Source organism: Necator americanus, chromosome IV, assembly GCF_031761385.1.
Source record: "Necator americanus strain Aroian chromosome IV, whole genome shotgun sequence".
In the NCBI taxonomy this organism is placed as follows: Eukaryota; Metazoa; Nematoda; class Chromadorea; order Rhabditida; family Ancylostomatidae; genus Necator; species Necator americanus.
Window position 1 is genome coordinate 27,798,637 of NC_087374.1, and position 27,552 is coordinate 27,826,188.

General features: G+C 41.3%; 5 protein-coding genes across 9 annotated transcripts in view; 4 read left to right on the forward strand and 1 right to left on the reverse strand.

The window, feature by feature from the left end:
- Positions 1–1,530: 1,530 nt before the first annotated feature.
- On the forward strand, positions 1,531–2,935 carry RB195_002946 (uncharacterized protein; the record flags this gene model as incomplete). The annotated part of the gene is made up of 2 exons (XM_064200417.1): positions 1,531–1,663; positions 2,346–2,935. The coding sequence occupies 2 exons, from the start codon at positions 1,531–1,533 to the stop codon at positions 2,933–2,935; spliced, it is 723 nt and encodes a 240-aa protein (XP_064056298.1).
- RB195_002947 (uncharacterized protein) lies at positions 2,561–2,935 on the forward strand (the record flags this gene model as incomplete). Its single annotated transcript, XM_064200418.1, has 1 exon — positions 2,561–2,935. One exon carries the CDS (start codon positions 2,561–2,563, stop codon positions 2,933–2,935), a length of 375 nt encoding a protein of 124 aa, XP_064056299.1.
- A 688-nt stretch (positions 2,936–3,623) lies between these two features.
- Positions 3,624–8,175, forward strand: RB195_002948 (uncharacterized protein; the record flags this gene model as incomplete). Of its 2 annotated transcripts, XM_064200419.1 has the most annotated exons (7): positions 3,624–3,696; positions 3,888–4,019; positions 5,054–5,102; positions 5,173–5,263; positions 5,321–5,425; positions 7,856–7,941; positions 7,998–8,175. In XM_064200419.1, 7 exons carry the CDS (start codon positions 3,624–3,626, stop codon positions 8,173–8,175), a joined length of 714 nt encoding a protein of 237 aa, XP_064056300.1. The 2 variants fall into 2 exon arrangements, with proteins under 2 accessions (XP_064056300.1, XP_013300950.2); XM_013445496.2 differs by lacking the exons at positions 3,624–3,696; positions 3,888–4,019; positions 5,054–5,102 and having other exon boundaries at positions 5,156–5,263.
- An 800-nt stretch (positions 8,176–8,975) lies between these two features.
- RB195_002949 (uncharacterized protein) overlaps positions 8,976–27,552 on the reverse strand; it is a gene marked incomplete at both ends in the record, with an annotated part of 29,472 nt that continues 10,895 nt past the window's right edge. For 2 of the 4 annotated variants that reach the window (XM_064200422.1, XM_064200423.1), the window contains 29 exons: positions 20,147–20,342; positions 20,393–20,508; positions 20,564–20,770; positions 20,840–20,964; positions 21,028–21,193; positions 21,427–21,555; positions 21,617–21,787; positions 21,874–21,987; positions 22,122–22,254; positions 22,311–22,399; positions 22,463–22,635; positions 22,985–23,066; positions 23,123–23,257; positions 23,519–23,599; positions 23,682–23,747; positions 23,985–24,100; positions 24,286–24,367; positions 24,431–24,568; positions 25,073–25,169; positions 25,240–25,319; positions 25,409–25,579; positions 25,644–25,851; positions 25,913–26,009; positions 26,255–26,343; positions 26,541–26,741; positions 26,800–26,897; positions 26,960–27,082; positions 27,140–27,338; positions 27,419–27,522. In XM_064200422.1, the coding sequence (XP_064056304.1) occupies positions 20,147–20,342; positions 20,393–20,508; positions 20,564–20,770; positions 20,840–20,964; positions 21,028–21,193; positions 21,427–21,555; positions 21,617–21,787; positions 21,874–21,987; positions 22,122–22,254; positions 22,311–22,399; positions 22,463–22,635; positions 22,985–23,066; positions 23,123–23,257; positions 23,519–23,599; positions 23,682–23,747; positions 23,985–24,100; positions 24,286–24,367; positions 24,431–24,568; positions 25,073–25,169; positions 25,240–25,319; positions 25,409–25,579; positions 25,644–25,851; positions 25,913–26,009; positions 26,255–26,343; positions 26,541–26,741; positions 26,800–26,897; positions 26,960–27,082; positions 27,140–27,338; positions 27,419–27,522 (3,786 nt within the window). Of the gene's footprint in view, positions 9,073–13,519; positions 13,618–13,761; positions 13,856–13,926; positions 14,057–14,204; positions 14,354–14,494; positions 14,620–14,747; positions 14,886–14,945; positions 15,090–15,139; positions 15,222–15,288; positions 15,390–16,412; positions 16,565–16,638; positions 16,742–16,860; positions 16,926–17,090; positions 17,179–17,232; positions 17,336–17,450; positions 17,552–17,925; positions 18,058–18,127; positions 18,261–18,334; positions 18,491–18,558; positions 18,760–18,836; positions 18,936–20,146; positions 20,343–20,392; positions 20,509–20,563; positions 20,771–20,839; positions 20,965–21,027; positions 21,194–21,426; positions 21,556–21,616; positions 21,788–21,873; positions 21,988–22,121; positions 22,255–22,310; positions 22,400–22,462; positions 22,636–22,984; positions 23,067–23,122; positions 23,258–23,518; positions 23,600–23,681; positions 23,748–23,984; positions 24,101–24,285; positions 24,368–24,430; positions 24,569–25,072; positions 25,170–25,239; positions 25,320–25,408; positions 25,580–25,643; positions 25,852–25,912; positions 26,010–26,254; positions 26,344–26,540; positions 26,742–26,799; positions 26,898–26,959; positions 27,083–27,139; positions 27,339–27,418; positions 27,523–27,552 lie in introns of those variants that run through there. The other 2 variants (XM_064200420.1, XM_064200421.1) reach the window with 2 other exon arrangements.
- Positions 19,082–20,091, forward strand: RB195_002950 (uncharacterized protein; the record flags this gene model as incomplete). The annotated part of the gene is made up of 2 exons (XM_064200424.1): positions 19,082–19,115; positions 19,280–20,091. 2 exons carry the CDS (start codon positions 19,082–19,084, stop codon positions 20,089–20,091), a joined length of 846 nt encoding a protein of 281 aa, XP_064056303.1.

The following is a 27,552-nucleotide window of genomic DNA, read 5'->3' on the forward strand; positions in this document are numbered from 1 at the left end:
CCCACAGAAAGAATTTTCTGGTTACTCAACATAATTTTCCTTAAACAATTTCGCAGCGCCTTCTTCAAACCTAAATGTGTAATAGAGTCCTCTAACGTTACTTCACTTTATACGAAGGTCTCAAACGATGTCGCATCGAACGACATCGTTTGTTCAATGAAGAACCAGGCTTCATTGAACATATACGGACTGACCATTACGCAAATCATGACAGTGATAAATGAGTTTCTGAATTGCTCTATTTTTCGGCGGTCGTGAGACTACCGACAACTTAGAGGCCTAGCTATGGGGCAAAGGCTGACCACTCTTGCCATTTCTTTCATGTCCAAGATCGAAAAAGAAGAAGCCGAAGTCGCATTCAAATAGGTCAAATACCTAGACGAAGCGCGGAATCCTTGGTAATAACTCTCCATTTAGTTTAGCTGAACCGCTGGGCACTGTCGAATTGATGTACGCGGGTCACTCAGTGTCGATGGGTAGTTAACGCGAGGCGCCATAGTGACGAATGGATGGATTCTGTGCGAGTAAATGAAACTTAGAGCAGAGCTGTATTTAAAGATGACACGTCTCGGTGAAGGTATATAGAACAGCGTCAGGCAATAATACAAGCCCATAAAAATAAAGCTCATAAAAAATATGATAAAAGGCCACCGCGAGTAGCTACAAATCAGACTCCTACACGAGATCCATTAGTACAATAATTGAAATAGTTTTAAAAATAGTAAATAGTACTAATTCAAATAGTTAAAAGGACTATTTTAGCGATAGAATATTTTCATGGTTGAAGTAATTAGAATAATTAATAATTAGATAACTAACACAATAAATTTCCTTACAGCCTCTGTATTTTGACTTCATTCTCTTTTGAAATCTTCCAGGAGTATTGTTTACTGCCGATACCTGAACAGTGCCTGGAGAGAAATCTACCTACCTGTGCAAACTGTTGTGTTTCCGAAATATACTGTGCATTGTTGCAAGAAACCAAACGCTACTTTCATGAGTATCACCGAAAGATTATCGGATGAAATAACGGAGGCGGTTTCAATCCTCGACAGGAACACCATTCGTGAGACAATTACTCTAAATTCTTCTATTCTACACTCTTTTCCGATTGCTGATTCTACGTGCGCAAGCAGTTTGAGAATCTCTGAGTGTGATCCTAGGTTTTGATTCTCAAAAATATCCTGGAGATATCCTGAAACTGGAAACTTGCGATCAGAAATCAACTCACTCAGTTCATTCATCGAATACTTCTACTACTGATTTTTTAGTGCCTCCCTTAAGCAACGTTTATCACAAACGTTAACGATTTACCTAAATTAAACAGATGGTTTACGAGTGTGCCCCACTAAAGAGATTACAGCCGGTTAGTCGCGAGGCTACGTGGCGCGTCCCCAGTTGGTGGATAGGGGGCTAATCGCAGAAAAGCGACCTTGCGCCTGCCCTGAGACGCAGGTGGATCCAGGGGACGGAGTCACTGTTTCTGCTCCGGTAGGACCCACTCATTACATCTTTGAGTCGGTCCGGCCAATGGCTTGCATTCAAGCGACTGGAAGGTGCAAAGGAGGCGGTCTGGAGCCGCCTCCAACAAATAATCTCCACCTGTTCACTCCAAGAGTTTTCCCCAAAACTCATAGGACTGGAGGCATGCAACCTGCCCATGGTGTCTAAAATTATATGCTTCTCACGGTAATAAGAAAGAGCCTCCTGATTCCGGAAGAAAGCCTAGTACTGTAGCGATAGGGAGGATGGGGTTGCAGGAGTCATCTAGGCTACCAAAACAGAAGAGGACTAAGATGACGATTTGTGCTTATAACGCATGTACGCTTGCATCGGATGCGGTCATTGAAGATCTGATGATGCAAGCCAGGAAGTTTAAGTAGAAAGTCATCGGACTGACCGAGACAAAATGACGCCACCCACTAAGCGCCCTGCATGGTACTGGAGAAGAACTATTCTTAGGAACATGCGACAATACATGAGTTGTTGGATTTGGGGTCCCCGTCCGAGTATGGCAAAAAACATCGACTCTTTCAAACAACTTACGACCTGCTGTTGTTGGTCAAAGCTTTCATATGGAGAAGTTCTACACAGAAAATGATACCTTTTACAAGGTCATTGTTTCCGAGTTTATCATGACGACTAAGACCATCCATGGGAGCTCGCAATTCCAAAAGTCCTCCTCTCTACTCTGGACGAGAGAATCACTCGATTGAGGGTACCATACTGAAATTGACCTCATCATCGTCAATAAGAGGTTTTGAATGACGGATTTTGCTGTTGTGCCCAAGTTTTATACGTGATCGGACCATCGCCTTCTCCGGGGAAGATTTTCGTTTTCCCAGAGAGAAGAGAAACCCTCAACGTTCAAAGACCGAAGTCCGAACTACGATTAGTTAGGATCTTTTCGCTACGTTACCCGGCTTTCGGGAAGAGGTTCCGTAATGGACAACATCGACAAGGAATACAATCGGCTCGTGGAACGTGTCATCCTGACTGCGCTGGGAAGACCCGGAGAAAAACCACCACGAGACGCCTGCCTCCGGAAACTCCAGAGCTGATGCGTCAAGGTGGACCTGTACGAGCCGCAGGCAAACAAGAACTCACGTCCGAGCTCGCGAAGCTTTGCATGATAAAAGAAAACCTCAAAGCGAGGAGACCAGAACCGAAGGAGCCGAAAGGCCGAAGCTACAGAGGCGGGAAAGAGCATTCGCTACGCCCGTCGAGAATTCGCCAATCGAAAAGCGAGGATGAGTCCTCACTGGAACCGGAAGGGAACAACCATAGCATCGAGCAGGGGAATGAAGAAAATCATTCACAAGTTCTTTTCTGCTCTTTTCGACACCCATGTCCACTTGCCTCCTCACCATCTGAGCGAAGACGGACATGTCAGAGGTTCTCCCGTGCAAAGCACGACATGCCATCATGTCAGTAAGAATTCATACGGCATCCGATCCTGACAGGATAAGATCTTTGAATCTGAAGAATTTCCCACTAGTTCTCATCACCTCTCTGGCAAGACTCTTTACGCCTTACCTGTCGGAATGCGAGTTCCCTAAACAGTGGAAGACCAGCGAGACCGTATTGTTGTATAAGAAGGGAAATCCACATTATATCGGCAAATATCGCCCAATCTGCTTACTGTCCGTGCTTATTGAAAAAGTCTTGGATGAAAAAGAGTCATGCAAGCAAGCAGGGTTTCGAAAGGGATTCACCACATTCACACTGTTTCGCACCTCATCGAGGTATCGCGAGAGTACAAAATGCCGCTATGTCTCACCTTTGCCGACTTAAAGAAGACCTTTGACTCAGTTGAGACACAAGCGGTCATGGAATCCTTTGGCGACCACTATGTCCCTACTCAGTACATAAAGTACTTTGGGAGTTGTACAGTAACTTCAGAAAAAGAATTTCACCATTGCACAAGAATATCATCATTAAAGTGAGGGGTCCGACAGGGTGATATAATCGCGCCTAAAATATTCATGGCCACTATCGAGAACGCAATGCCAAAGCTGGAATGTGACGACATTGGAGTGAAGGTTGATGATCGGCAGCTACACCGTTTACGCTTTGCTGATGACGTCGTACTGATAACATCTAGCATCACCTAAGCAGAACGAATGCTGACCGAGTTCGACGAAACATATGGATGCATCGGTCTTCAGCTGGATCTGCAAAAGACGATGTTCATGGGTAACGGGTGAATCTCGGATGCCCCATTCACGCTCAACGGAACGAACATATTTGAATGCACCAGCTACGTTTATTTGGGTCGGGAAGTAAAGGTGAAGAACGATCTTATCCCCGAGATGCGCAGGAGGAAACGAGCGGTTTCGGAGCGTATACCAAAGTTAGGATGTAGCTCTTCATGAAGTCCTTTAAAGAAAATGATGACGCTCTTCGTGTCCAACGCAAAAGGAGGAACCAGACTGGGCGACTCTGCCACGCTGTTGAGACGAATGGAGAAATTACTGGCGCCCGCTCGACCAAGATCAATGGGAGTCAAGGTGATAAAGGTAAAACAGCTGGTCTCTGCATATTTTCCGGAGCGCGATTCCGATCAAACTAATATTTGATATGGGCTGAAACTGTTAGAACGCAGTACATGTGTATCGATTTAAAAGACATGAATAAACTTAAGCCGAAACCTATCATAAGCTCTGTTTGACTCAAAACTTTTGTACAACCCACGCATAACGTGGAATTTTCGTGCGCCCGACGAATTATGAATGGTTTATGGTTCTATTATATATAGCTCTTGAATTGTGGATGAGAAAAAATCTCCATTTATAATTTATCTAGAGCTGCAGTACACATTATCATTTTGCCTCCCACCAATGTTCGGTAGTGAGCGCAAATGGCTAATGTTGGTAGAGATGGTCGAGCACCACAAACTACAGGGAGTCGACCACTTTTATTTTTACGTGAGGGACATCGACGAATACTCCAAAAAGGTTCGCACCCCACCAATAACCATGTTGTCGCGGTTTATTTTTTTTTTGTGAGGAAACAAGACACCCTATTTTAGCAATTATTTGCATCTATAAGACTCATTTTCAGCTAGTGATGAGTTACGTAGAAAGTGGTTTCGCAGAAGTTATATACTTTCAATCCACTAATTCGGGAAAGCAGCTCCAACACCCTGGCATTCAGGTAGATAAGTTATCTACTCGTCAACAAGTAAAAACAAATAACATCAACGTATAAATGTCGATGTTTCTCGATACTGATTAGTTAGTATTTGCTGCTGTCGATGATGATCTGTGAAGACATTTTTTTTTTCAAAAAAAAAGGACGCTAACCAAAAAAGTCTCATTTCTGCTTGTGTTTTAGCTTTCGCGCTGTCTGTTGTTACAGTCATTAAAAAATTCCTTTTCTTCTTTTCTTTTCTTCCAGAATATTTCTTCTTTTCAAACAATCATTATTCAGCCAAAGGAAATTTTCCACTATTTCTTCCACCAGATTGTTTCCTCTTACATGGCTTTCAGGGATTAGGATTGTTTACAACGCAGCAGATATCGATCTTTACATGTGATTTTTGCCGATTTAGATGAACGAATTATTCCTGTCGGAGACGTTACTTTATCAGAATTCATTCAGTTTGTTTGAATAGATTTTTTTTTCGGAATCCAAGACATCTAAGTGCAGTAAAATGAAAAAAAAACCTAGAAAAGAAATGTTGGAGAAACCACATGTTGGAATGTTGCGATTCACACCGCGGTGGGTGCTAAGAACAACACAAGTTCCAGCTGAATACGAGGTTTTCTTTCTCGAGATTCTTCATGTGGTGGCTTTTTGGGAGTTGACTACTATTTAGGGTGATGTCACTCTCCGTGAGCATCTTCCCACACTTGTTTTCCACAACACTTCACCAATTCCCGCTGTGGGTGCCTCCGCAAAGTACGTCGTGGATCCTACTAAGGTGAGTTTCCCTTGGATAAGAACAGCTTATGATCAGTGTACCGCAGTGATCATTTTGATGCGCTTTGTTTTCCGATAGTTCAAAACAACAAAACTTCACATCGTTTTTCGGATCAACAAATTTACAATGGTTTACTACTCCCAATCGGCGGGTTGATATTGTCGGTTGACGCGATTGCCCACAGCTTCGCCGAAGCGTCCAGTCGTTGAACATAGCTCTGTCAAACCTCGATCTTCTGCTAAAACTGTCAAACCCAAATCTTCTGCTAAATCTGCTAGAACTAATTTATTTCATATCCAGCGGTACCCTACGCCGAGTGTCCTCAACTCTTCTTTCACCACCGCAATCCAGAACTTACGTTTCTGGTGGCAGGTGGTTTTTTTCATGTTAAACACAACAACCTTCCTGGAAGAAGGCGATCTACTGGTCTCCTCAGCGTATGACCAAAGAAGCAGAGACGAGTTTATGTTGCTATTTTCGATGGCACTGCAACATGTTGATACCTTCCACGTGTCATCCAGTCATGTTTGCCGGTACACCACAGCGAACTCCTTGTAAAGATCTTTATTGTGGCATATCCTAGGCCAAAAGTAGCCAATCAGCCGTCTTCCTTTACTTCTTTATCACATGCATGGTGATGCACACCATGATCGGGCGAATTGCGGACAAGTAGACTCACAACTAAACTTAATTAGTGATAGGGGTCCAGCACAGGCATTTCGTTAAGGAGTTAAATGCAGAGAAGGCCTCTGCGCATCTTTGCTGAATATTTTTCTCGTAGCCGTCGTTGTTTTTCAGCACACAGCCCAAGTGACAGAGCTCTTTGACGAGTTCGATTCGTCAAAGAAGTTGTAGAAGTACAAACAGAGCGGTTTGTTGGAATTCCGCCTAAATGGAACAGTGTTCGGCAGTTCAGCGTGACGAAATGAACGGTTGCTGTCAAAGATTCCATGCTTCCTCCACTCGCTTTCCTTTCGGGTTATAGGCTTTAGCGATGTGTTGAACGTCAGCACCTTTTTGCAATGTATGGGAATCTCGCGCCATTTAACTTTGCAGGTTATATAGCTCGTACTTTTCCAATGCGTACACTCACACTAACAATCACACTTGTATATGCGGCCTCAAATTAATGATATTAGTTGCAACAAGAAGATGAAGTCAAGGATATATACACCTAAATATATTAAACAAGACCAATGAAATGACGGTGACATAACGGTGACTGGGCTAATTGTCCAAAGCTAGGAATCTTTCGTTACTCAACCCTTTTTTCCTTGAAACCCACAATCCACTTAAGACCTTCGTTTTATACGTGTGATAAAACTCCTCATTGCTCTTCGAAGCGTACTTTTTCCCACATTTTATGAGTTGACATAGGAAGATAAAGGGAGCACACCACGAATCTGAGGTGGTGCGGATTTCAGGTGGAGTATCCGTAAACGGGGACGTAGATTATGAAGACGGGGGTAATTCCGCTCATCTCTCCCTGAATCACTGAAAACAGCCGCCTCCAGAATGCTGTTTTGTACTACGCCATATATTGCAACGCTCCACTTGCTCCGCCTCCGCCCTGCGATTCGTCGGAAATCAATTCGGACTGCCCCAATAGGCAGTAAGAGAGCTACGCGTGCAAGGGTGACGCGCTGCAATAGAACGCATCGTACAAAAAAGCAATTCAAAGCAAAGCAAAAAGCATTCAGGAGCCGGCTGCTTGTAGTGATTCAGCTAGAGATGAGCGGATCCACCACGGTCTCCATAATCTACGACCCCGTATACGGATACTCCGCCTGAAATCCGTACCACCCCAGATTCGTGGTATGCTGCCTTTAAAAAACAGCTTGTACTTGTCTAAGTGCCTATTGATATGGATCTTGAAGGAGGCGTATCACGAAACTGACGTAGTACGAAAACCTCAGGGAAGCCGTAGATCGTGGGACCCAGCGTAACTCCGCTCCACCTACCCTAATCGTGGAGAAAAACTGCGTTCTCCCCTACAGGATAGGTTGGAACGCACCACCTTTGTGCGCGCACCATGTCCACGAGCGAGCTAATGACGTCTTTTCACCTTCACGTAAAATCGATAAATAGTCTGTTGAAAGGACCGCAGCCTGTAAAAGGGCGTGTCCTAACGTATCTCGTAGAAACAAACGCCGTTCTCATTTTTTACGATGACTAGAGGAAGATGAGCGGAGCCAAGCTTGGTTCCGTAATCGACAATTCGAACTGTATGGGTTTCCTGTCCTATGTGTGGATTTCCCTAATACGTCAATTTCGTGATGCGCTGTCTTTAATGAGGAAAAAAAGAATGTACTTTGACGTCAGTGAGGCGAAAAATATGCAGTTCGCTGGATTACTTCATTGCTTAAATTCATTGATCCATTGTTTACAACAACACGAATGATTCTGCCCGCACGCCTATACTATTTGTAGGTTTTCTGGCTATGGGTACATCGGGTAAAGTATTTCTTCCCAGGGTACAGTGAAGTACATGTGGATCCAAATGTCGCGTATATCAGGTACATCATCAATCATTCTCAGAAAAATATCCTCGATTATCCCAAACATTCTTCAGGCATTATCGTGACACAGCAGCCGAAAGGTGGGGTGAACTATGGCAGCCAGGATTGAATCAATACGGCCGTTGGGAGCTGACAGACTACCCAAAACGATTGCTGAATGTCCTCTACACACGAGTCAAACAACGACTTGACGATGTGTATGGGAATCGTAGTTATGGTTTCTTTTTGTGAAGATTTCAGATCCTTTCACGCTGTACTGATGCTTATCCTCCTAGTTCCCACCATAAAGCTCTGTTTTTACTCCATGTTATGAAGCCAAACACATCCAAGTCAAGATTCCCAAACTATCAGATAATATTAGCTTTATTCAGAAAGATCACGACACATTCATACAGAAAAAAGGAAAACTGTTTACCCGGAAAAGGAACTCGAACATTAGCGGCCTCGTCACCAGAGAAAGGAGGGTTGAGAGCAAGTCTATATCATAGCTATGCAGAAATTGTGTAAGCTCTACGTCCCATCCTCTAGATAGAGAACAAGTGGTCGCTTATGCGTCCAGCTGATTTGTTTGTTTGATATAACAAAACAAGGAAATATGCACTAGCAAGATCGAGATTCAACGAACAACTAGCTACGAAAAGATCGTCGCATGCACAAACAAGAACCCATCTCACAAATACCAACAGGTACAGATCGATCTCTCGATCAAGGTTATCGGCTAAGCAGCTATGAGCTTCAGCATCTATATACCGATCTTCAAGATGAATATGTTCAATCGATAGATGCGCTATAAACCAGGTAAAGGGCGGGTACATCACAATCATGAGGATCACAACATAAAAAGCATAAGCGATGAAAAAAGAGAGAGAGTAAGAGACAAGCACAAAACTTCAAAAGTTATGCTAACTGTGAAAGTAGATAAAAATCTGAATCTATACCTACAATAAATTAGGAAAAATAACCATAGTGAATAAATATAGTTAGCTCTGTAACTCATAAACACAAATTATTAGTGTTTTAGCCTAACATGGTCACGTTTGGGCTCGTAGACGAAGAAAACAATTCTGGCAAACACGAACAGGGCGCGAAATCTTCATGTGTGTGATATGTGATTCAAATCGGCTGCATCTAAATAATATTTCTAGAAATTAGTTGTTCACAAATAGAGAAAATAATGTTGTAGTGTGCACAAGAATCGTAATTGTCATGACGTTCTCTATGCTCTCATAATGAGAAAAACTGAATGAAAGAGGCACAACCCAGTTTAGAATGTAGCAAAAAGAAAACAAGAATATATGTATTTGAAAACAAGAATATATGTATTTGAAAAACAAACACGAATGTATGTGTTTGCCTCCATAGATGCAATAGTGGGAGCGGTGCTCCGACCCCCTTCACTTTTGGACGGTTGGCGAAAGGACCTTCTTCACTTTCGAATGGATTCTCATCACTTGGGCTGTTTGAGATAGATCCCTTCACTTGAGGAGGGTCCAGATCCTCCCTATCGCACTTATGTTTGCCCCCACAACGGTTTGGCGCATAATAGTGGCGTGGAGGTGAGACTGGGCGTCAAACTCCGTTGCACAGCGGAGGTACGTCCTCTGTCAGCGTCTCCCAAGCTGGGAAAGAGTTCGACACCTCCCACATTCCGAGTTCTCGGAATCGGAAGCCTAGCTAAGAGTAAACTACTGCCAAGATTCACGTTTTTTGTCCCGATCGCGCGCCAGAGTAGCCCAGTGGTTTCTCCTTTCGCGTGGGACACGAAGAACATCATATCATCACAGAAGATCATCACAGATATTTTTCTTCGAAGGACTTCGTGAAGAAATCTGACCATCGGGTCGGCGGTATTCCTGTAGTGCGCTTAATATCGCGGGAAACCCAGTCGCTCACGGCTCTGGTCCAACGGTTGTCATTAAAGCGCATCACGTGTCCGGTCCACCTCATTTTACTTTCCTTGGCAAACGCGGCGGCGTCTCTAATCTTCGATCGCTGACGTAGGAGAGAACTTTGAATCCCGTCCCTCACTTGCGTGAAACGGGATACTCCTAGCATCACTCTCTCAATTGCGCGTTCAGTGACGCTCACTGCGTTTTCTTCCTGCTTGCGAAATGCCCAGATTTCTGAAGCATAGGTCAAAGCAGGAAGTACGGTGGTGTTGAAGAGGTGAACACGGAGCCGGGTGTTCCTGGTCTTCTTCACTACATCCTCGATGCTCTTGTACGCTCCCCAAGCCGCTCGTCTCCTCCTGCCCAGCTCGGAGGTCAGGTCGTTCATCATGTTCAATTCCCGACCCAGATAGACGTAGCTGGTGTATTCGTTCCGTTGAGCGTGAATGAGGCATCCGAAACCCATCCGTTCCGCATGAACATCGTCTTTTGCAGAAGACCGATGCATCCAAATGTTTCGTCGAATTCGGTCAGCATTCGTTCCGCTTTGCTAGGTGTTATCAGTACGATGTCATCAGCAAAGCGCAAATGGTGTAGCTTCCAACCATCAACCTTCACTCCCATGTCGTCCCATTCCAACTTTCGCATTGCGTTCTCGAGGGTGGCTGTGAATATTTTGGGTGGAATTGTATCACCCTGTCGGACCCCCCTCTTCACGTCAATGATGATGTTCTTGCAGAATGGCGAAATTCCGGTCGTGAAGTTACTGTACAACTCTCGAAGTACCTTTATGTACTGAGTAGGGACGCTTTGGTTGTCCAAGGCTTCCACGACCGCTTCCGTCTCAACTGAGTCGAAGGCCTTCTTCAAATCTATGAAGGTGAAACAGAGCGGCATCTTGTACTCTCGTGATACCTCGATGAGTTTCGAAACAGTGTGAATGTGGTCAATCGTGCTGAATCCTTTTGGAAACCCTACTTTCTCGCGTGGCTGTCCTTCATCCAAGATTTTTTTCAATCCTATTAAGGATCACTCTTGTAAAGAGCTTGTAGATGACGGACAGTAGGCAGATTGGACGATAGCTGCCGATGTCATGTGGATCTCCATTTTTATATAACAACACGGTCTTGCTGGTCTTCCACTGTTTAGGAATCTTGCATTCCGACAGATAACGTGTAAAGAGCCTCGCCAGGGTGTTGATGAGTACTGGTGGAATGCACTTCAGGTATTATGGTCTTATTCTGTCGGGACCGGGTGCCGTACGATTTCTTACCGACATGATAGCATGTCGTATTTCGGACAGGAGAACCTCTGGAATGACCTGTCCGTCTTCCCTCAGATGGTGAGGAAGTAAGTGGACATGGCTGTCGAAGAGATCAGAGTAGAAGTCGTAGATGATTTCCTCCATCCCCCTTCTCTATGCAATGGCTGTTCCCCTTGCGTGTTGAAGAGCAGTCATCCTCGTCTTGTGACTGGCGAAGTCTCGACGGGCACAGCGGATGCTTTTCCCCGCCTCTGCAGCTTCAGCCAGCACTTCTGCTCTTCTCTCTTTAAGGTTTTCCTTTATCGCCTCTCTGCAAAGCTTTGCGAGCTCGGACGTAAGTTCTTGGTTCCCTGCGGCTCGTGCTGCTCCATGCTGGCGTATCAGCTCAAGATTCACCATCGTCTCAGCAAAATTGCGCAAGGTGGCTCACTGATCCTGATAGGTTGCGCGACGACTTGTGGTGAAAGCTGAGCTCGCCGTGGCAGAGCTGTTTAGTCTGGAGGAAAATCTTTTTGCCACTTCAGCAAAAACCTCAGTATCCTGCACACTGGGCCCTGCCGTCTCAGACGTCGAACGGTGTGGCGATCGGTGAGAGGCGATCAAATCTCAGGTTGCTAAGGATGTCTTTGATTTTGGACCTAGGCGATACGTGCACGACTCGCCATGGTAACTGTCTCAGAATTTCTACTTACAACTCGAAAACAGTGTCCACAGACGCTGACCTTCATGCAAACGCACTACAAACTTGGATCGAATTTCAAAGACCATCAAGAAATTGTTGGAAAAAATAAGGACTTTGACGCTTGATCTGAATCCATCGCACATTGAGCGGTTAGCAGCAAACAGTGGCTGCAAAAAAGCGTTGCAATACAAAATACGAGATACAAGCAGAAGAAGATTCTGGAAGCAGCACAAAGAAGAACGAGTCTAACCGTTCTTATCCATACGAAAGATGACCGAGAGGACCTTCAGAACTATCGTCCGATATGATTGCTGAGCGTGTTATACAAAGTATTCACCGAGATCATTCTCACGCACGTATCCAGGACACTAGATGAAGCCCAGCCTCGAGAACAAGCTGGACTCCGTCAGGGGTTCAGCTGCGTGAACTACATCCAGACCGTGTATGAGGGTCACAGAGGTTTGCAGGGAATACCGTCTGCCTCTTGCTCTAACCTTCGTCAACTATAAGAAAACCTTCGACAGTGTAGAAACGAATGTAATACTGTCAGCGCTGGTCGAACGAGGTGTAGACGCGTCGTATGTGAGATTAGTCAATTGGTACGATCGATGCACCACTAGGATACAACTTTTCCACCGCTCTCTCACCACACCTATTGGAAAGGAGGATGCGATACTATATCTCTCTCCCGAAGCTGTTCACGGTTACATTACAATGGATAGTGAAATCACTTTCTTGGAAAGAAAGGGGAATACGCATTGACGGAAGATTCTTCTCGAACTATCGTTTTGCGGAAAGAAGACACAGTTCATGAAGTTCACGTCTGCGAGGACGGAGGGGTACAGCTTGAAGGCTCCCAGATCATGAAAACTTCGTCACGTTGGACGTGAACAGAAGGATGAGAACAGCGTGGGCAGCATTCGCGGAGATCTTGGTCCGCTGCTCTCACAACATTTTCGACTCCATAGCTTTTCCAGTGGCCTAATGCGCAGCGGAAACGTGGTCAGATACCGCTGCCACTTCTAGGAAACTACCCGTTACCCACACAGCCCTTGAGAGGTGCAATCTGAACCCCATCTGGGGTTTAACCAGCGCACACAATACCTAGCCGATCTTCGCAGCTCCGACTCAAGAGCAATGTCCCTTCTTCGCGACCCAGTTGAATATATATCGAAAGCAAAACATAGATGGACCGGTCACATTATGTGAAGTATCGACGATAGATGGAACGGAAAAGAAACGAAAGAAAAGAAAAAGAAAAAAGAACGCTAGAGTGTATCCCAAGAAAAGCAAAACGCCCTCGAGACTGGCCAACAACAAGATGGTTCGTGATGTGTTCGCTGCACGGATGGACCAACCGAGAGCTCAGATGGATGCGGCCGAAGGACCTCGTCAACGTCGCCCACGAAACTTGAGAAAATCTTGAATGACAATGGCGAGGGAACGAAACGAGTGGAAAAGTTGCTGGAGCCCGCACGTCTAGTTAAGACCTCTCCATCTAAGTAAGTATGTATTCGATAATGAAGCTCATAAAAGCGCAATTACTCCACGAAAAACTTAGTTTGAATCATGTTGGCGTTTAGACATGATGGTAGAAGAACGAAAAGAGAAAAACTGCTAAGAAGAAGAGGAAGAAAGGGAAGCAAAAAAGAAAAAGCAAAGCAGAAAAATGTGTTGTAATGTGGCTACGATTCTACATTTTAACAGTAAAATGAATTTATGATGTCAAATTAAACTCACTTCGCACAAAATATTTGTCCGCAATTTCTACAGTGATGTTTTCGATCAGCTATGGAGAACTTGTGAGCGCACTGCGTGCAGCGCTGTCGAGACATATCCTAAAGGATCCTGATGAACGATAACAGACAAAAAAAAAAAAAAGAAATCTGCATAAGCAGATGAAGTACTGAATTTCACACGTGTGAAAGAGTATTCAATTTTTATAGGAATACTTTAAAATCCGATAACAAGATGGTACTAGCCTGGACCCAGTGATCTGCCCGGCCACCATCTTCACCTGCTTGCCAACACCAAACTCGTCCCACTCCATCTCCGACAAGAAACGATTTGTGATCTCTGCAAAAAAAAATACTACTCTTGCAAACTAATCTCGAAGTTACAGACTGAAAAGAAGTGAAATTTGTCACCTGCTGGGCGCTAAACAGGTAATTGGAGCCGGATGTGTATTATCAGGTCTGTTGAAGGCTGTGTGGACGGTGAGAGCGGCACGTTGCAGAAGCACTCTTACATATTGTGGGCATATCAGGCGATCGGTATCTAAAGCTTAACATCCGCAGAAGAAAAAAATTCCTATTTACAGCTAACAAAAGTAAAGGAATATAAAAATATAGAAATGTGAAAGTGTAGCTAGATGAAAATTCGAATAAACTTCTATTCAAAGAGGGAATCAGTGATGCCAGCTCACTTTTCATTTGTGTTCCAGAAGCAACAGGACTTGTTGGAGGCTCGGGGCTATGTGCCTCACTTGTGTCTTGGCTCCCATTAACTTTCAACCGTCGACGAACCCTGTCAAGTCGAGCGTGGACGCTCGCAGACGATGAGGTCCCTTGCTTTCTAGAAAAGACCATCGTGAATAATACTAATACACTTTCCGCTCCAAACTGAAAAAAAAATTTTTTCAAGAGTAAAATAATTAAATTTGTCAAATACAGAAGACCAAACCAAACCTTTCGCACTAGTCTGAGTTAAACTTACACTTGTGGCTCCATATGTGGCTCTTCAACAGATCCATCATTTTCAACCATCACACAAGAATATATCTTCACTACTCCATCGCTAGTACCACAAACTACAACGTTATCCGAATCCCACTCATTTACCTAGAACAACATGGTAAATCGAGCATCACGATGTAATAACTTGACTAGTAAAGAATCATAACGAGATGTGGTGCCACACGTGGATGCCACGTGAAAAAAAAACAAATAAAAACAAAACCAGCACGTACCGTACTAAAAGTCAAACTCAGAATCATTTGTGATGGATCCATCACAAGATTCGAATCGCAAGTGTTCACTACAGCCAGCAATTCACCATTGATCGACCACAAATGCAGCAATGTCAAGCAAGATGTCGCTATATCTCCCTGAATATATAGTTTTTCACATTCTGTTCTAGCTCTCTAGAGCAATCTTAAAACTTCTACCGTTGTATCATTCACTGCCACTGCTGAAACGGGACTAGGATGAACAGGGAGTTGCCGGATCAAATAAAGCTCAGATTGATGCCATAATATGACTGAGCAATCTCTACTCGCTGACACAACGAATGCGTGGGCGGAGCAAACAACCTGGTCGGGAAATTGTAGAAATATTTGGTGCCACCTAAGTCGAAACTCACCAGACAAGTAACTGCATCCGAATGTCCATCCAACAATTTTCGCCGCTTCAGTGAAACCGGTTTTCGACACAACGTCCATACACTGAAATCATTCAGATGTAGACGAAATCTGTCGTTTTTACTAATGTTAAGATTAAATAAAAACGAACCTCACACAACCTGTGCTACTTCCGCAGAACAGCGTACGATCATCTCCACTAGCTACACACGTCAACTCGTCAGCATCACACATCTCATGAATACATGAAGACTAGAAAGCGGAAAGGATTGTTAGTTGATGAAAAGACTGGTATCATTTGAGCAACAATGCTATCAGGGAATCCTTTTCCAAAAACTTTGGCCATATCTAGACCGTCCAATCGGTCATATAATGTCCAGATCAAAAGCGAATTTGGCGTTCTAGTCGTCTAATCAGTCATTATGAATACAATACAATACAATGAATTATGAGGTAGTGACGTTTAAATGCAGCGTATCACAAAATTGACGATTACGGTAACAAGCGTGGCTCCGCTCATCCTTTCCCAATCATCCTGAAAAACAACGTCATAACCGATTTAGATCTTACGAGGTTAGAACGTGCTACTTTTGTACAAGTACGTTCCTCACCGGATGCCTATTCACCAGTTGACTTTACTTGAATTACTTGAATAGCCAAACGAGGAAACCTTATTGATCTTCGACTGCTCGCACGTGAATTCAAGGGTAGCACGTTGCGACTGATTTCGTAGGGAAGAACACTGTCTTCCACGCCGTTTTTTTTAATGACAAGTACGGGAAAAGGAGCGGAGCCACGCTTGATTTCATAATCTACAACCCAAGCTCTCCGAGGTCCCTGATGTTTCCATACTAGGCCAATTCCGTGATACGTTGCCTTTAATGAGCATGAAATGGAGTTAATAACATTACTGCAGGCAACAGTATCTAGTCTACTGGTAGTAGTGCAGAGGGGAACTGGGAGGATGTTCACAACTAGCACGTTCACAAAGCAGCTAAATTGGTAACGAAGTGGGACAGACTCATTGATTCCTAATTGGGGCAGTGATTATTGCGATTATCAGATCTTTTCAGATCTTTTCTCACATCCAATTCAAAATCAATAAGTTTGAAAATCAAAAAACACCGACAAAAAGCACAAAGAAAATGAAGAGATGCTGCTATTTTACCATAAAATATCGATAGTTTTAACGGACTACTGCAATACTTAAACGTGACAAAAAATCCGGACAACAATACAGTGCAAAACTACACGGGTTAATAATATAATGCACACCCTATCTGAGTCTATTTGTCCCATACGTATTGATCGATCTGGATATCCCCAAGCAATGTATTTGTTTGTTCCTATCAGCACTTTGTTCTGTTCCAACACAACAAGACCTGTTCGATCGCTTTGATAAATCGATCCGACTGCAGATCGTAGTTCTAGAACGAAAGAGGAATGAAACAACAAGGAATGAAAAACGGGCAAACATCGAGTTCACAAATTTCGTACAAACCTTTTATGGGAGTCTGTGGAGGTTTTAAAGAGTGTAGTGTGTGATAGAACAACCTCTGGGTTGTCACTCCAGGTGTATTTGAGAACCCATCCACAGGGCTTACCTAAATGGTAGGAAATATCTAATAATAAATCATAGATAAACAGCAATATGTAGTAATACAAATAATATAATACGAAAAGAGATATTACTGCCGATTGAACGAATGAGGAGAAAACTCACTTTCTTCTGAGGATGTGGCTTCTTGAACAACTGCGTTGGAATTTGGCCAAAGTTGTTTACAAATCCTGCAAACAAATGAAGGAGTCTGGGATTTCCAAAAAAGGCATGAAGTGGCAGTTCTGTCCTTACTCGAAAGAATTTTTTTTCTCTCTTCAAAGAATTTCTCAAAGAAAGTAAGGGAGTCAACTGAAAAGAAGAGGAACTGGAAGGCCATAGTTTCGAGAACCTACCAATAGTTGCATTCCTTGTCAAAGGGTCGATAATGGACTCGAAATCTACACTACCCTCATAAAATAGGTGATGGAATAAATTATTTGCCTGGAAATTCATGGGATCTAGAAGTGAACAAAAGGACAAATCAATGAAAAAAACCTTCACAGCTTCCTCTCCGTTTTGTTTATACCCGAAAACCAAATCTATCCATTCATGGAGATGGGAGGAGACATAGTCGCACTCTAATGCTTGACGGTGGAGTCTGAAAATTCAATTTTCTAGACGGGACAACGTTAAGAGATCTTGGAACAAACAGATAGAAATCAACCAAATCTGTTCAAATTTTCTGTCGATTAAGGAAAAAAAATATAACGCACCTGATAAATTCTCGTGCTTCACCGTGAGCCCATGGTGGCAGGATAACATTATCCAGGGCGACACCATTCTGTTTAACTCCGAAATCGAACCGATTTTTGTTCTTAATAGAGGAGAAGTACAACTATTATATGTATATGATATGATATGATATGCAGCATAGCACAACTATACTGCAGCTATGGAAACAATAAGAGAGATTCCAAGATACTACATAAGTCCAATTAGTAGTGATGTTTCCACACTGTACCGTAGTCGGATCAAAACAGCCTGAATCTCGATGCAGTTGCTCGATCCCAGCATCCCAGCTAGCTACATGCTTCGTGCGCGGCCGACTACTGCACTGAACTTCAGGTCGTTTTGACCTGACTACACCTGGCGATGCGGAGTAACAAGAAAGCAGAGGTGTGCCAAAGTGCTACTTCAAGATTACTGAATATAATTTAAAAATATGAAGACTGGCAAAGGTAGACGTACCAGCAATAATTCTGGTAGTACAAAAAACTCGGGAATCAACTCTTTAACGTCAGCCATATTGTTTCGACTGGCGCTAGTCCATGCATCGCCAATGCTATGGAACATTCTATCAGCTAGATCAAAGTGACCTCCCTTTAAAACACATAAAATTAAAATGGCTAAAAATGGAAAGCAAAAGGAAATGGCAAGGACGAGAACGAACCTGCAGGCTCAGAAACTGCTGAGTGAATGGTTCTAACCGGACCAAGTACGACACAACAATCATTGCAGATGAATAGTGTGTTCCATACATATACGGCGGCGTTTCCCCCGTAGGGTCATCCCATTCCCGATATCTAGATAAAAACAGAAGTTCCAGAAATTTCCACCCATATATTATTATGTTGCATATAATGCATGCAATATCAACCTTTTCAGGAATTGTTCCAGCCTCTGCGGATTTTGTGCTCCCATTGGTTTCGACAGATCACGGAATGTTTTCGGATTGGTGAAGTCTAACGACGTTGAAGTGTAGTCGGCAAGAACCCATGGCAGTATAGGATATTGTGAAAGGTCGTTGTAGGATCTGAACATGTTCGTTTTCAAGGAAGAAAGCGAATACAAAAGAAAAATTTTTCTAGAACGATGACATACCGCCCAGCCAATGTGTTTAGATGTATTAAATACTGAAAGTTGGTGATTTGCCCATTTAACCAGCGCTGCGTCACCGACTGTTGTCCAATAATCGAGTTTATCAACGATGCTCTACCACTCTGCTCTATAGCCATGTTTGCTTTTTGACCTCCTACAGAATCAGTTCCACCAGAAGTAAGTCCCTTAGCCATAGACAACAATCTAGAAGTAAAACAATCGTAAAATATTAAATGATAACTTTACAAAAAGATTTCCTCTGTCTTTATTTTATCACTCACTTCTCATACACTCTATCTCTCATCTTTTTCGGAAACGCTAGTAGGTAGTTCCTCCCGTCAGCACTGAACACTTCCAAAGCGATGGGCTGTAGGAGATATCTGGAAATTGCAAAGAAAGTACAGGATAATAAAGAATGAAGTAACAGGTTAACAAGCAACGTAGATGATCACAAAGCTCATAAAGAAAAGTTATCAGAAAAACTCTGATAAACAACATCATACTGTGGAAAGACCGTTCCTCTACTATGGCATCTAGCGCAGCGAAGCCTATATACCATCGTGATGTAAAACTTTTCCTTGAAAAGAAGAAAATCATTTCCTATACCCACGGAAAAATAATATATTTTTTCTTTTCTTATTTATAGGTTCATTCATCACTAAGAAAAGTAACAGACATTTTCCAAGACTTCGCAAATATTACAAATTTGCTTTCTTAAATTGAGCCGGACGGATATTATATTATATTATATTATTATTATTATTATTATTATTATTATTATTATCATTATCATTATTATTATTATTATTATTATTATTATTATTATTATTATTATTATTATTATTATTATTATTATTATTATTATTATTATTATTATTATTATTATTATTATTATTATTATTATTATTATTATTATTATTATTATTATTATTATTATTATTATTATTATTATTATTATTATTATTATTATTATTATTATTATTATTATTATTATTATTATTATTATTATTATTATTATTATTATTATTATTATTATTATTATTATTATTATTATTATTATTATTATTATTATTATTATTATTATTATTATTATTATTATTATTATTATTATTATTATTATTATTATTATTATTATTATTATTATTATTATTATTATTATTATTATTATTATTATTATTATTATTATTATTATTATTATTATTATTATTATTATTATTATTATTATTATTATTATTATTATTATTATTATTATTATTATTATTATTATTATTATTATTATTATTATTATTATTATTATTATTATTATTATTATTATTATTATTATTATTATTATTATTATTATTATTATTATTATTATTATTATTATTATTATTATTATTATTATTATTATTATTATTATTATTATTATTATTATTATTATTATTATTATTATTATTATTATTATTATTATTATTATTATTATTATTATTATTATTATTATTATTATTATTATTATTATTATTATTATTATTATTATTATGTATTACAAATCTGTAAAGCAATAACAGGGTTCAACACATTGCATTTCCAGAGAATTGAAGGGTACAAACTTCTAAGAAAGACATCCAAAAAATGGAAGAAGAAAGTAAAAGATCAGAAAGAGAAAATTACAGAACGTTTTGCACAATACTAACCTCCTCTTATGAACTTCTCTAATGTCCTCATAACTGAATTTGCTGCACAACCTTGACGACCTTGGTGGATGTGTCGCTCCGGTAGCTGTGTAAGGCACAATAGGATCGTGTAGCCTAAAAATCACACTCGGTAAAACAGAAGAGTCCGTAAAATCATAACATACTCTTGACTTAGAAAATCTAGATCTCGGATCTCTCGAGTTTTCAGCAAAGTGAAACCGTCAACCACATAATAATGTTCCCGTCCGAATAATAATAATCCTTCCGACGTCTCCAATCCCTTAAAATAGTTATCATTTTAGTATCAGATCCATGGAAATATCTTGAAATCATACCTGTATTCGTGCACAACGGAACATACTGTGCAATTGTTCGCCTTGTTCAAGTAACCGCAGTAATGTTTGATTATCGGGTCCTCTTTTCTTCTTCATCTCATTATCTTTTTTCTCTTCTTCTTTTACTTCCTCACGACTTTCTGACATTGGTTTATCGCTTGCGGACGATTCATCCTGTTGGTCATCTTCCAACTCAACAGATGGGTCCTGGACAAATGTAAATTAGAGATCTAGAAGTACAAACGTGCGAGAAAGAGTCACTCGTTGGTATTTTACCTTAGCACCGTTTTCATCCCCATTGTCATTTTCCTTGCTATTTCCGTCGTTTTCGCAGGACATCGCATTTGGTGCTTCAAGTAGCGGCCGCGTAGATAACCTACGTATCAGTGACGTGTTGATTTCTGAAAGAAAATACAACATTGTCTCATTTCAAATGACATCGGGAATTGATACTCCAAACTCACGTGCAAGATCACAGAACGTGAACGCCGGCTTCTCCTCAGATGGAGTGGATATCGCCACAGAATAATCGATAATCCTAGTGTCAATGATTCTTCCACGTCGTCTACGACATGCGTTGAAATACAGCTCGCTGTCTCGTGATATTGCAACTTTAGCCCTCATGGATTTCTGGAAAGAATCTTGACTGCTCTGATTGCTCTCAAAAAATGCTCCTTACTTACGACCTCGTTAGAGTACCGCGTTATGAACTAAATTCTATACCTCTCATAAAAAAACTGTCTCCACTTCCATGTTTTATCAAGAAACAATTGAAATTACTCTTTGCTACAAATTTCTTGTTCCTCTTAACTTAGAGAAGTCGACGGCGGAAGCACGAGAAAATTCTAAAACAGAGAACTCACCGCTCCAGGTTCATCTAGATGAGGTCTATAAGGGAACGTGTGGTAGAAGAACCGATTCGGAATCATTTTTCGTCGTGTACGCGAAGGGCCTTCGGTGGTATCCAGCTTATATTTATCAAGCACTGACGCCTGCGGATGGAAAACTTCAAGACAGAACCCGTTAATCAGTTTCGCAAGTAATGCAATTTACCTTCTCGGGACCCCATATACCACGTTCCCGGGTGAGTTCCGCCTCTAGTTGATGCCATTCGTGCAATGACCATTTCTTCGCATGAGCATGCCATTCATGATATCGAGTCGCTTGCGCCGCCACTAACTCTTTCACAAGACTCACATGCACCCGTAACCACATGTGGATCACCTTAAAAAAATCACTTAAGATTTCCTAGTACCATCAGTTCAGAAAAAGAAGTGAATAAAGAAACAGCGGCAAAAAGGTAAGCACACCTCTTTGTCTACGCTCACGTTCTTCCATGGAAGTGCTGCACTGATACTACCGTGTGAGCTGAGAGTCCTTTTACTCGCTAACTTGTGAAGTCCAGAAGCTACTCGAGTAATTTTCTAGAAAAATACAATAATCAAAAGAAAATTATTCGCTCATAGAGAAGTTACACAAACGATCTACACCTTTCAAATTTCTCTCATTACTCTAATTGAGAATGTAAAAAGGAACCGCTTGAAAGAACAAATCCTACCGAGCTTATCTGCGTCTGAATATCTTTGGAAATCGTGTGGTTCTGGCAGTGTCCGGATAACTGGCTATCCACAAACTGATGCCAATGTTGACCGGCGACATTAGCTAGTAGTGCTCTGGCTGCATTCAACTCACTGTAATTACTATTTCTAGTGGGAAACAGAAGAAAATGAAAAACTGATTTTCATACCAAACAGTTGGCTTCTTAAATGCCTCTTCAAGTAGGGCTTTCTTCGAAGAAATCACATCTGTCCAGACTCTAGATGCGCAAACAGCGACCTAAACCCAGAAATAATTTTCTCTAATAGTGTTGGAAAAAAAGCAGGTGATCGCTAATCTAACCTGGGCGCTAGCTTTCTCCAATGGTTCACCATCGTGTTGCATAATATCTGGTGTCACGCTGAGCATAAAGATCAGATGAGTTAGCGATGTGAAGAACCAGCTTTCATTTGACGAGAGAAAAATGTATCGCTTAGTCACCACTGAGGATAACGTGTCCAGAACAGACATCTGGACTGAAAATCAATACTTATCCGTTGCAAACTTCTTTATTCGAAGACTGTATAGTTTAAGCATAACTTTGTACAGTTACGATCTCCTTCAAGAATGTAAAATTAAATTAAAGTTTTTTCACCAACAAAATGTTGGTATATTTCGCTTTTTAAAAATCGAAATTGGAGTAATTCGTAATTAGTAAGTAATGGAGTAATTGAAGTGCAGTTTTACTTCTATTTACCGATGGTGGACATTCATCGAGTGAGCAAACCAAACAAACCGTCATCTTGGTTGCACCTTTCGAATAGTCTTAACCCCGAATGTCTGGATAAGAACAGACTCCACAGTTACAAATCAATATCTACTTACCTTGAACATTTTCGATCGGTCTGCTCAGTATGTAGAGTACGCATCGCATTATGGACGATGTTAGGCTATCCAGAATAATTTCCTGAAATCATTTGTTGTAATCACAGTAACAATAATGAAACAAAAACACACCGATACCTTGTTCTCTTTTCGGCTAGCTATTGAGTACACACTGTAGAGGAGTTGAAGAAGTTTCAGTGGTTCTCCTGTCAGAAGCCCATTCCAAAGGCAATCTACTGCACGAAGTGCCATATATGAGATGTTCACTCCCACCTGAAAAATCATATGCTTTTTCAACAGTATCACTGTTATCATAGTTTGTGAAGGAATCAGCATTTTATCAGGAATTTGGGAATCTCACACAAAACTACGAGAAAACTAGTTGGTTCAATTAAAATTCAGCTCATCTTCGCATGCGTATAACCCAATATTCTTCAGGAGAAGGGCTTCTCGTTAAAGAATGACCTCAGAGAAATGTATGATTATTCACCTCGAAGAATAGGGGAAGAATGAACTTCACTTAAAAGCACCTACCTGCGCCAGTGATTGAGGCGGAGCGTTTGGCGGTAACGATGACGACACCAACAAATCAGTGCTTATCAAGTGATCAAACACCTGCAAATTTCTCATGTAAAATCACAATTACTTATGTCATTATTACTTATGAACATCGCCAACTGCAGCAACGGTTACTTACTGCATGAACAAGAGCACTGAGAGTGAGTATTTGCACTTTCCTTGTCGATCCGTTTTCTGCTACACTCTAAAAGCAGTTCTTACATATTAAAAATAACAATAAGTTGGCATTAGAAAGCAAAATTCTATAAAAATGGGTCTTAACCACTTAGCCATCACTCTACTACCCCGAAAAATGAGAGGACATGTTCCCTCCAGATTACAAAGTGGGGAAAAATGAAAAAGGTATATATACGAATGATCAGATGAATAGCACGAGTGTTTGGAAACGAAACAAAAACTAACTAGCAAATGGTTCACATACCTCAGTGATTACATCTACTAGGCTGTCAGCTCTTCCACCAGCTGCTACTTGGAAATCATCACAGAACAATTTCTTCATGAAATCCAGAACGGCTTTCACGCTGGGTAACGTAAGGACTGCAAATGAATTATTACTGACATTCTAGATTTCATGAAAAACAGCAAAATAGTTTTGAACAATGTCAGACTTTCTCCCTCTTTTGATTTCAGACTAGTAAACAGATTGTGTGTTGATCAAAATCTTTTGATTGATTGGTCAAAGAATAAGCACAAAAGTTTTTTAAGTCAGCAAAACGACGCACCTGCTTGCACTTTTTCCAATTCTGGTGTGCCTACTGCGCTTCTATCAGCCGTTTCTGATCTCACACCCATAGCATTCGTATCCTAAAAAATAAACTGTTCAAAGTTCAGAATAATACAAAAATAGTGAGTCATAGGACCTCATACCTGAATCAAGGACGAGAACATTGCAAGGACAAACTCTTCGGAGTGAGCTATTGCAAAGAAATTCGGTGAATTTTGGTACAGAAATGTTATCATTTGTACGACGGCGGACGGATAGTCAACATGCCATCCTTGAAGCGCCTGGAACAGTCGATTTGGTAGCGGTAACCACTGATCTATGAGATAAAACTAGGGAAGAAATGGAGGATCAAATATTTTGCATTGTGCTTTATTTGAAATCTTTCCGAGAGTTTCAATAAAACATGACCTTAGACCACATTGCTAAGAGCGGACTAAGAGCGTGGGAAAATAGCTCATCAGTTAAAATGAGGAAACGACTGCAACAGAAGCTTTTAGTATCATTCATGCTAGTATACATAAAATATTTCACGATTTCGCTTTACAAACAACATATTGTGCGTTCACTCTGCACTCACAGCACCGCCGTGAGCAGCGACCGAGAATCTCACCTGTCCTACCAATACTGCAAGCATAGCATGTATCTTTCACGGGAACAAAAACTGCATTTCAACGTTATGTGGAAATCTAATACTCTAGCAGTAATGAAGAATACACTGGTTATTCAAAAAGAGTACTTTTCTATACAAATGAAGCTTGTGTAGGATATTATTCATGACATCTCACCTCATTTCCGGAATAAATGCACGCTCTAACCATTGCTAAGAGCGGAATAAGAGCGTCGTAACAGAACTCAGCTGATCTGATAGCTTCGTAAACTGAGCTAAAACATCGTCGATTAATACCACTTCTAGAAGCGAAACTTTGAAATAAGCAAGTGTGTAAGAGCGAACCTGTTCAAGGATAGGCCAAACACATGAGTCCAAATCTGGTCCACGCTAAAATTTTCGCAGAATCGAAGGTCTTTGACAGGCTGAAATATAGGTAACAAAGTGCTGAATGGAGTGTGCTATTGGGAGTAATAGTAAGAAAGAAAATCCGCCCAAGTAAGTTGAATCTCACCTGTCCTACCAATACTGCAAGCATAGCTAGGTAGGCATGTGGCTTATCCGCATGCGCAGCCATGAGATGCTCAAGAGCTGCAAAACCTGCACAGTTTTGAAGCTCCGGATTAATATCAATCTTGCTGCCAACAGCACCGCCGTGAGCAGAGACCGAGAATCCAAGCACAACCTAGACAAATATAAAAATCGAGCCACCAATTATTTATGAATGAGGTAATTGCTTGGACACTCACGGCTGCCCTGTTCCTCACAACAGAATCGGCATCAGCCAGCCAGCCACCATTCGCTGTTCCCTCACGGAATTTCGCCAGTAACTGTGGATGAGCCAGAAGTGCAAGAAGGATCCGCAATGCCAAAAAAACAGTTCCAGAATGGACTCCGGGAGAGAAGAGACAATATATCCAATCGAAACCCAAAACTCGCACTATTTGATCTGCCATGCTAAAGTAGGTCGGTTTCTTCCCAAACAACTTCAGGCGAGGAAAACGGAAAAAAAGCTCACTGCTGATTCAGTTGTGGACTTGAATGAGATAAAAAGTTTGCAATCATGTTTAGCAAACGGTTCCGAACATACACATTATAAAGGGGACTGGGCTTTCCTGTAAATGAAAGGCGCAAATTCTGAGTAGAGAAGACGTTTTTTTTTTGTGAACACTCAAAACGTACAAAAAAAAACGCTGAAAAAGGCAGATGTAAAAATTTATTTGAAAGATGGTGAAAGAAACGAGATATGATGATTAATATTTTGTGCATAGAGGAATATTCTGTAGGGAAAATAAAAGGGCAATACGGAATAACTTAGTAAGATCCACGAACTGACTACTTCAAAGACTAATTGACCTACCCTCGTCAGGTTTCTGATTCGCAATCAGTTGATTATGCAGCTCAGAAATGTGGAATGGTAGTTGCGACTCCACGGCAAGATCGTCCGTTCTGAAACAATGAAGGATAAGAAAATAATAACAAAGGTAATTAGGATGAGTGTAGCAACAACGGTGATCTGTGGCAAATTTGACAGTTTTTGTTTGAAAAGATATTGAAATTGTTCATGCTGTGGTGGCGAAAAGCAAGTGGAACTTGTTGTTAGGAAAACCTTCAGAAAAAGAAAAGATGGAAGAAAAACAGCGTACGTTGTGGGTAGCGTTCCTGCAATAGCCTGTCCCAACTTTAGAATGCTTCGATTATCACATTGAGGTTGGACAATCGCAGATAATAGATTAAAAACAATTTCGTTTGTTGCCCATAATAGTTGAGGTCGATCGAACAACGTGAATAATACTCTCGACAGCAGAGGTGATCGTCGTACAATAGCTAGATTTTCTCTTTGGTGGCTGTAAATTAGAGTAGTGTTTCATGTTCCAAAGAAAGCACTCGGTTAATGGGACTCACTCTGTGATAAGTTCATAGAAATGCTCGTAAAGCATCCTGTGCTGTTCATCTGGAGCGCTTGACCAGACATCTAGGTCACATAGCAGATCCTCAAAGGCCTAAAGTGAAGTTTCCTTCTTTAACTTTATGATTGTATTTTAACATTCAAATTCCCTTTAACCTGTCCATTCGGAATCGTTGCTACTTCTCTTGCTGTATCTAAAGTCCCTGCCATACTGAACACCATGTGCATAATATGGGAGTTCAACAAATTAGCCTTGTCCTCCAAGAGCACGGCCAAAGTCTGAAACATTTGCAAAACTATCACTTAAGAAAGCTCGATTTCTCATTAAATCCACACCTGATAGGCTCTGTTCGCATGAAGAGTTGCCTGCAGATTGCTATTCGACCTGACTGCTGACACCACTGCCTTCAGGCTTGCATACAATCCTTCTGAGTCGGTAGCCATCGCTACTAGACCGTAGAGGCAGGCAAATCCACCCATAGAATCAAGTAGTCGAGGCACTGGCCTTGGGATAAACGTTCGCATCCCCAAATACCTGTAAGAAGTTATTAGAAAGCGTGCAGTTCAGCAGTAGCATGGAAAGCAAGCAGATGATGCAATGAAAAGTGCACTTACCCAATAATAACTGCTCCAAAGGCTCTTCCTGATCCAGGAGCATGAAAGACCGTATTCAGCATTATTCTCAAGGGAGTGCTATTGTCACTCGAGGAGATCCCCAACTAGAAAAAAGCTTAGACTACTACAGCTGA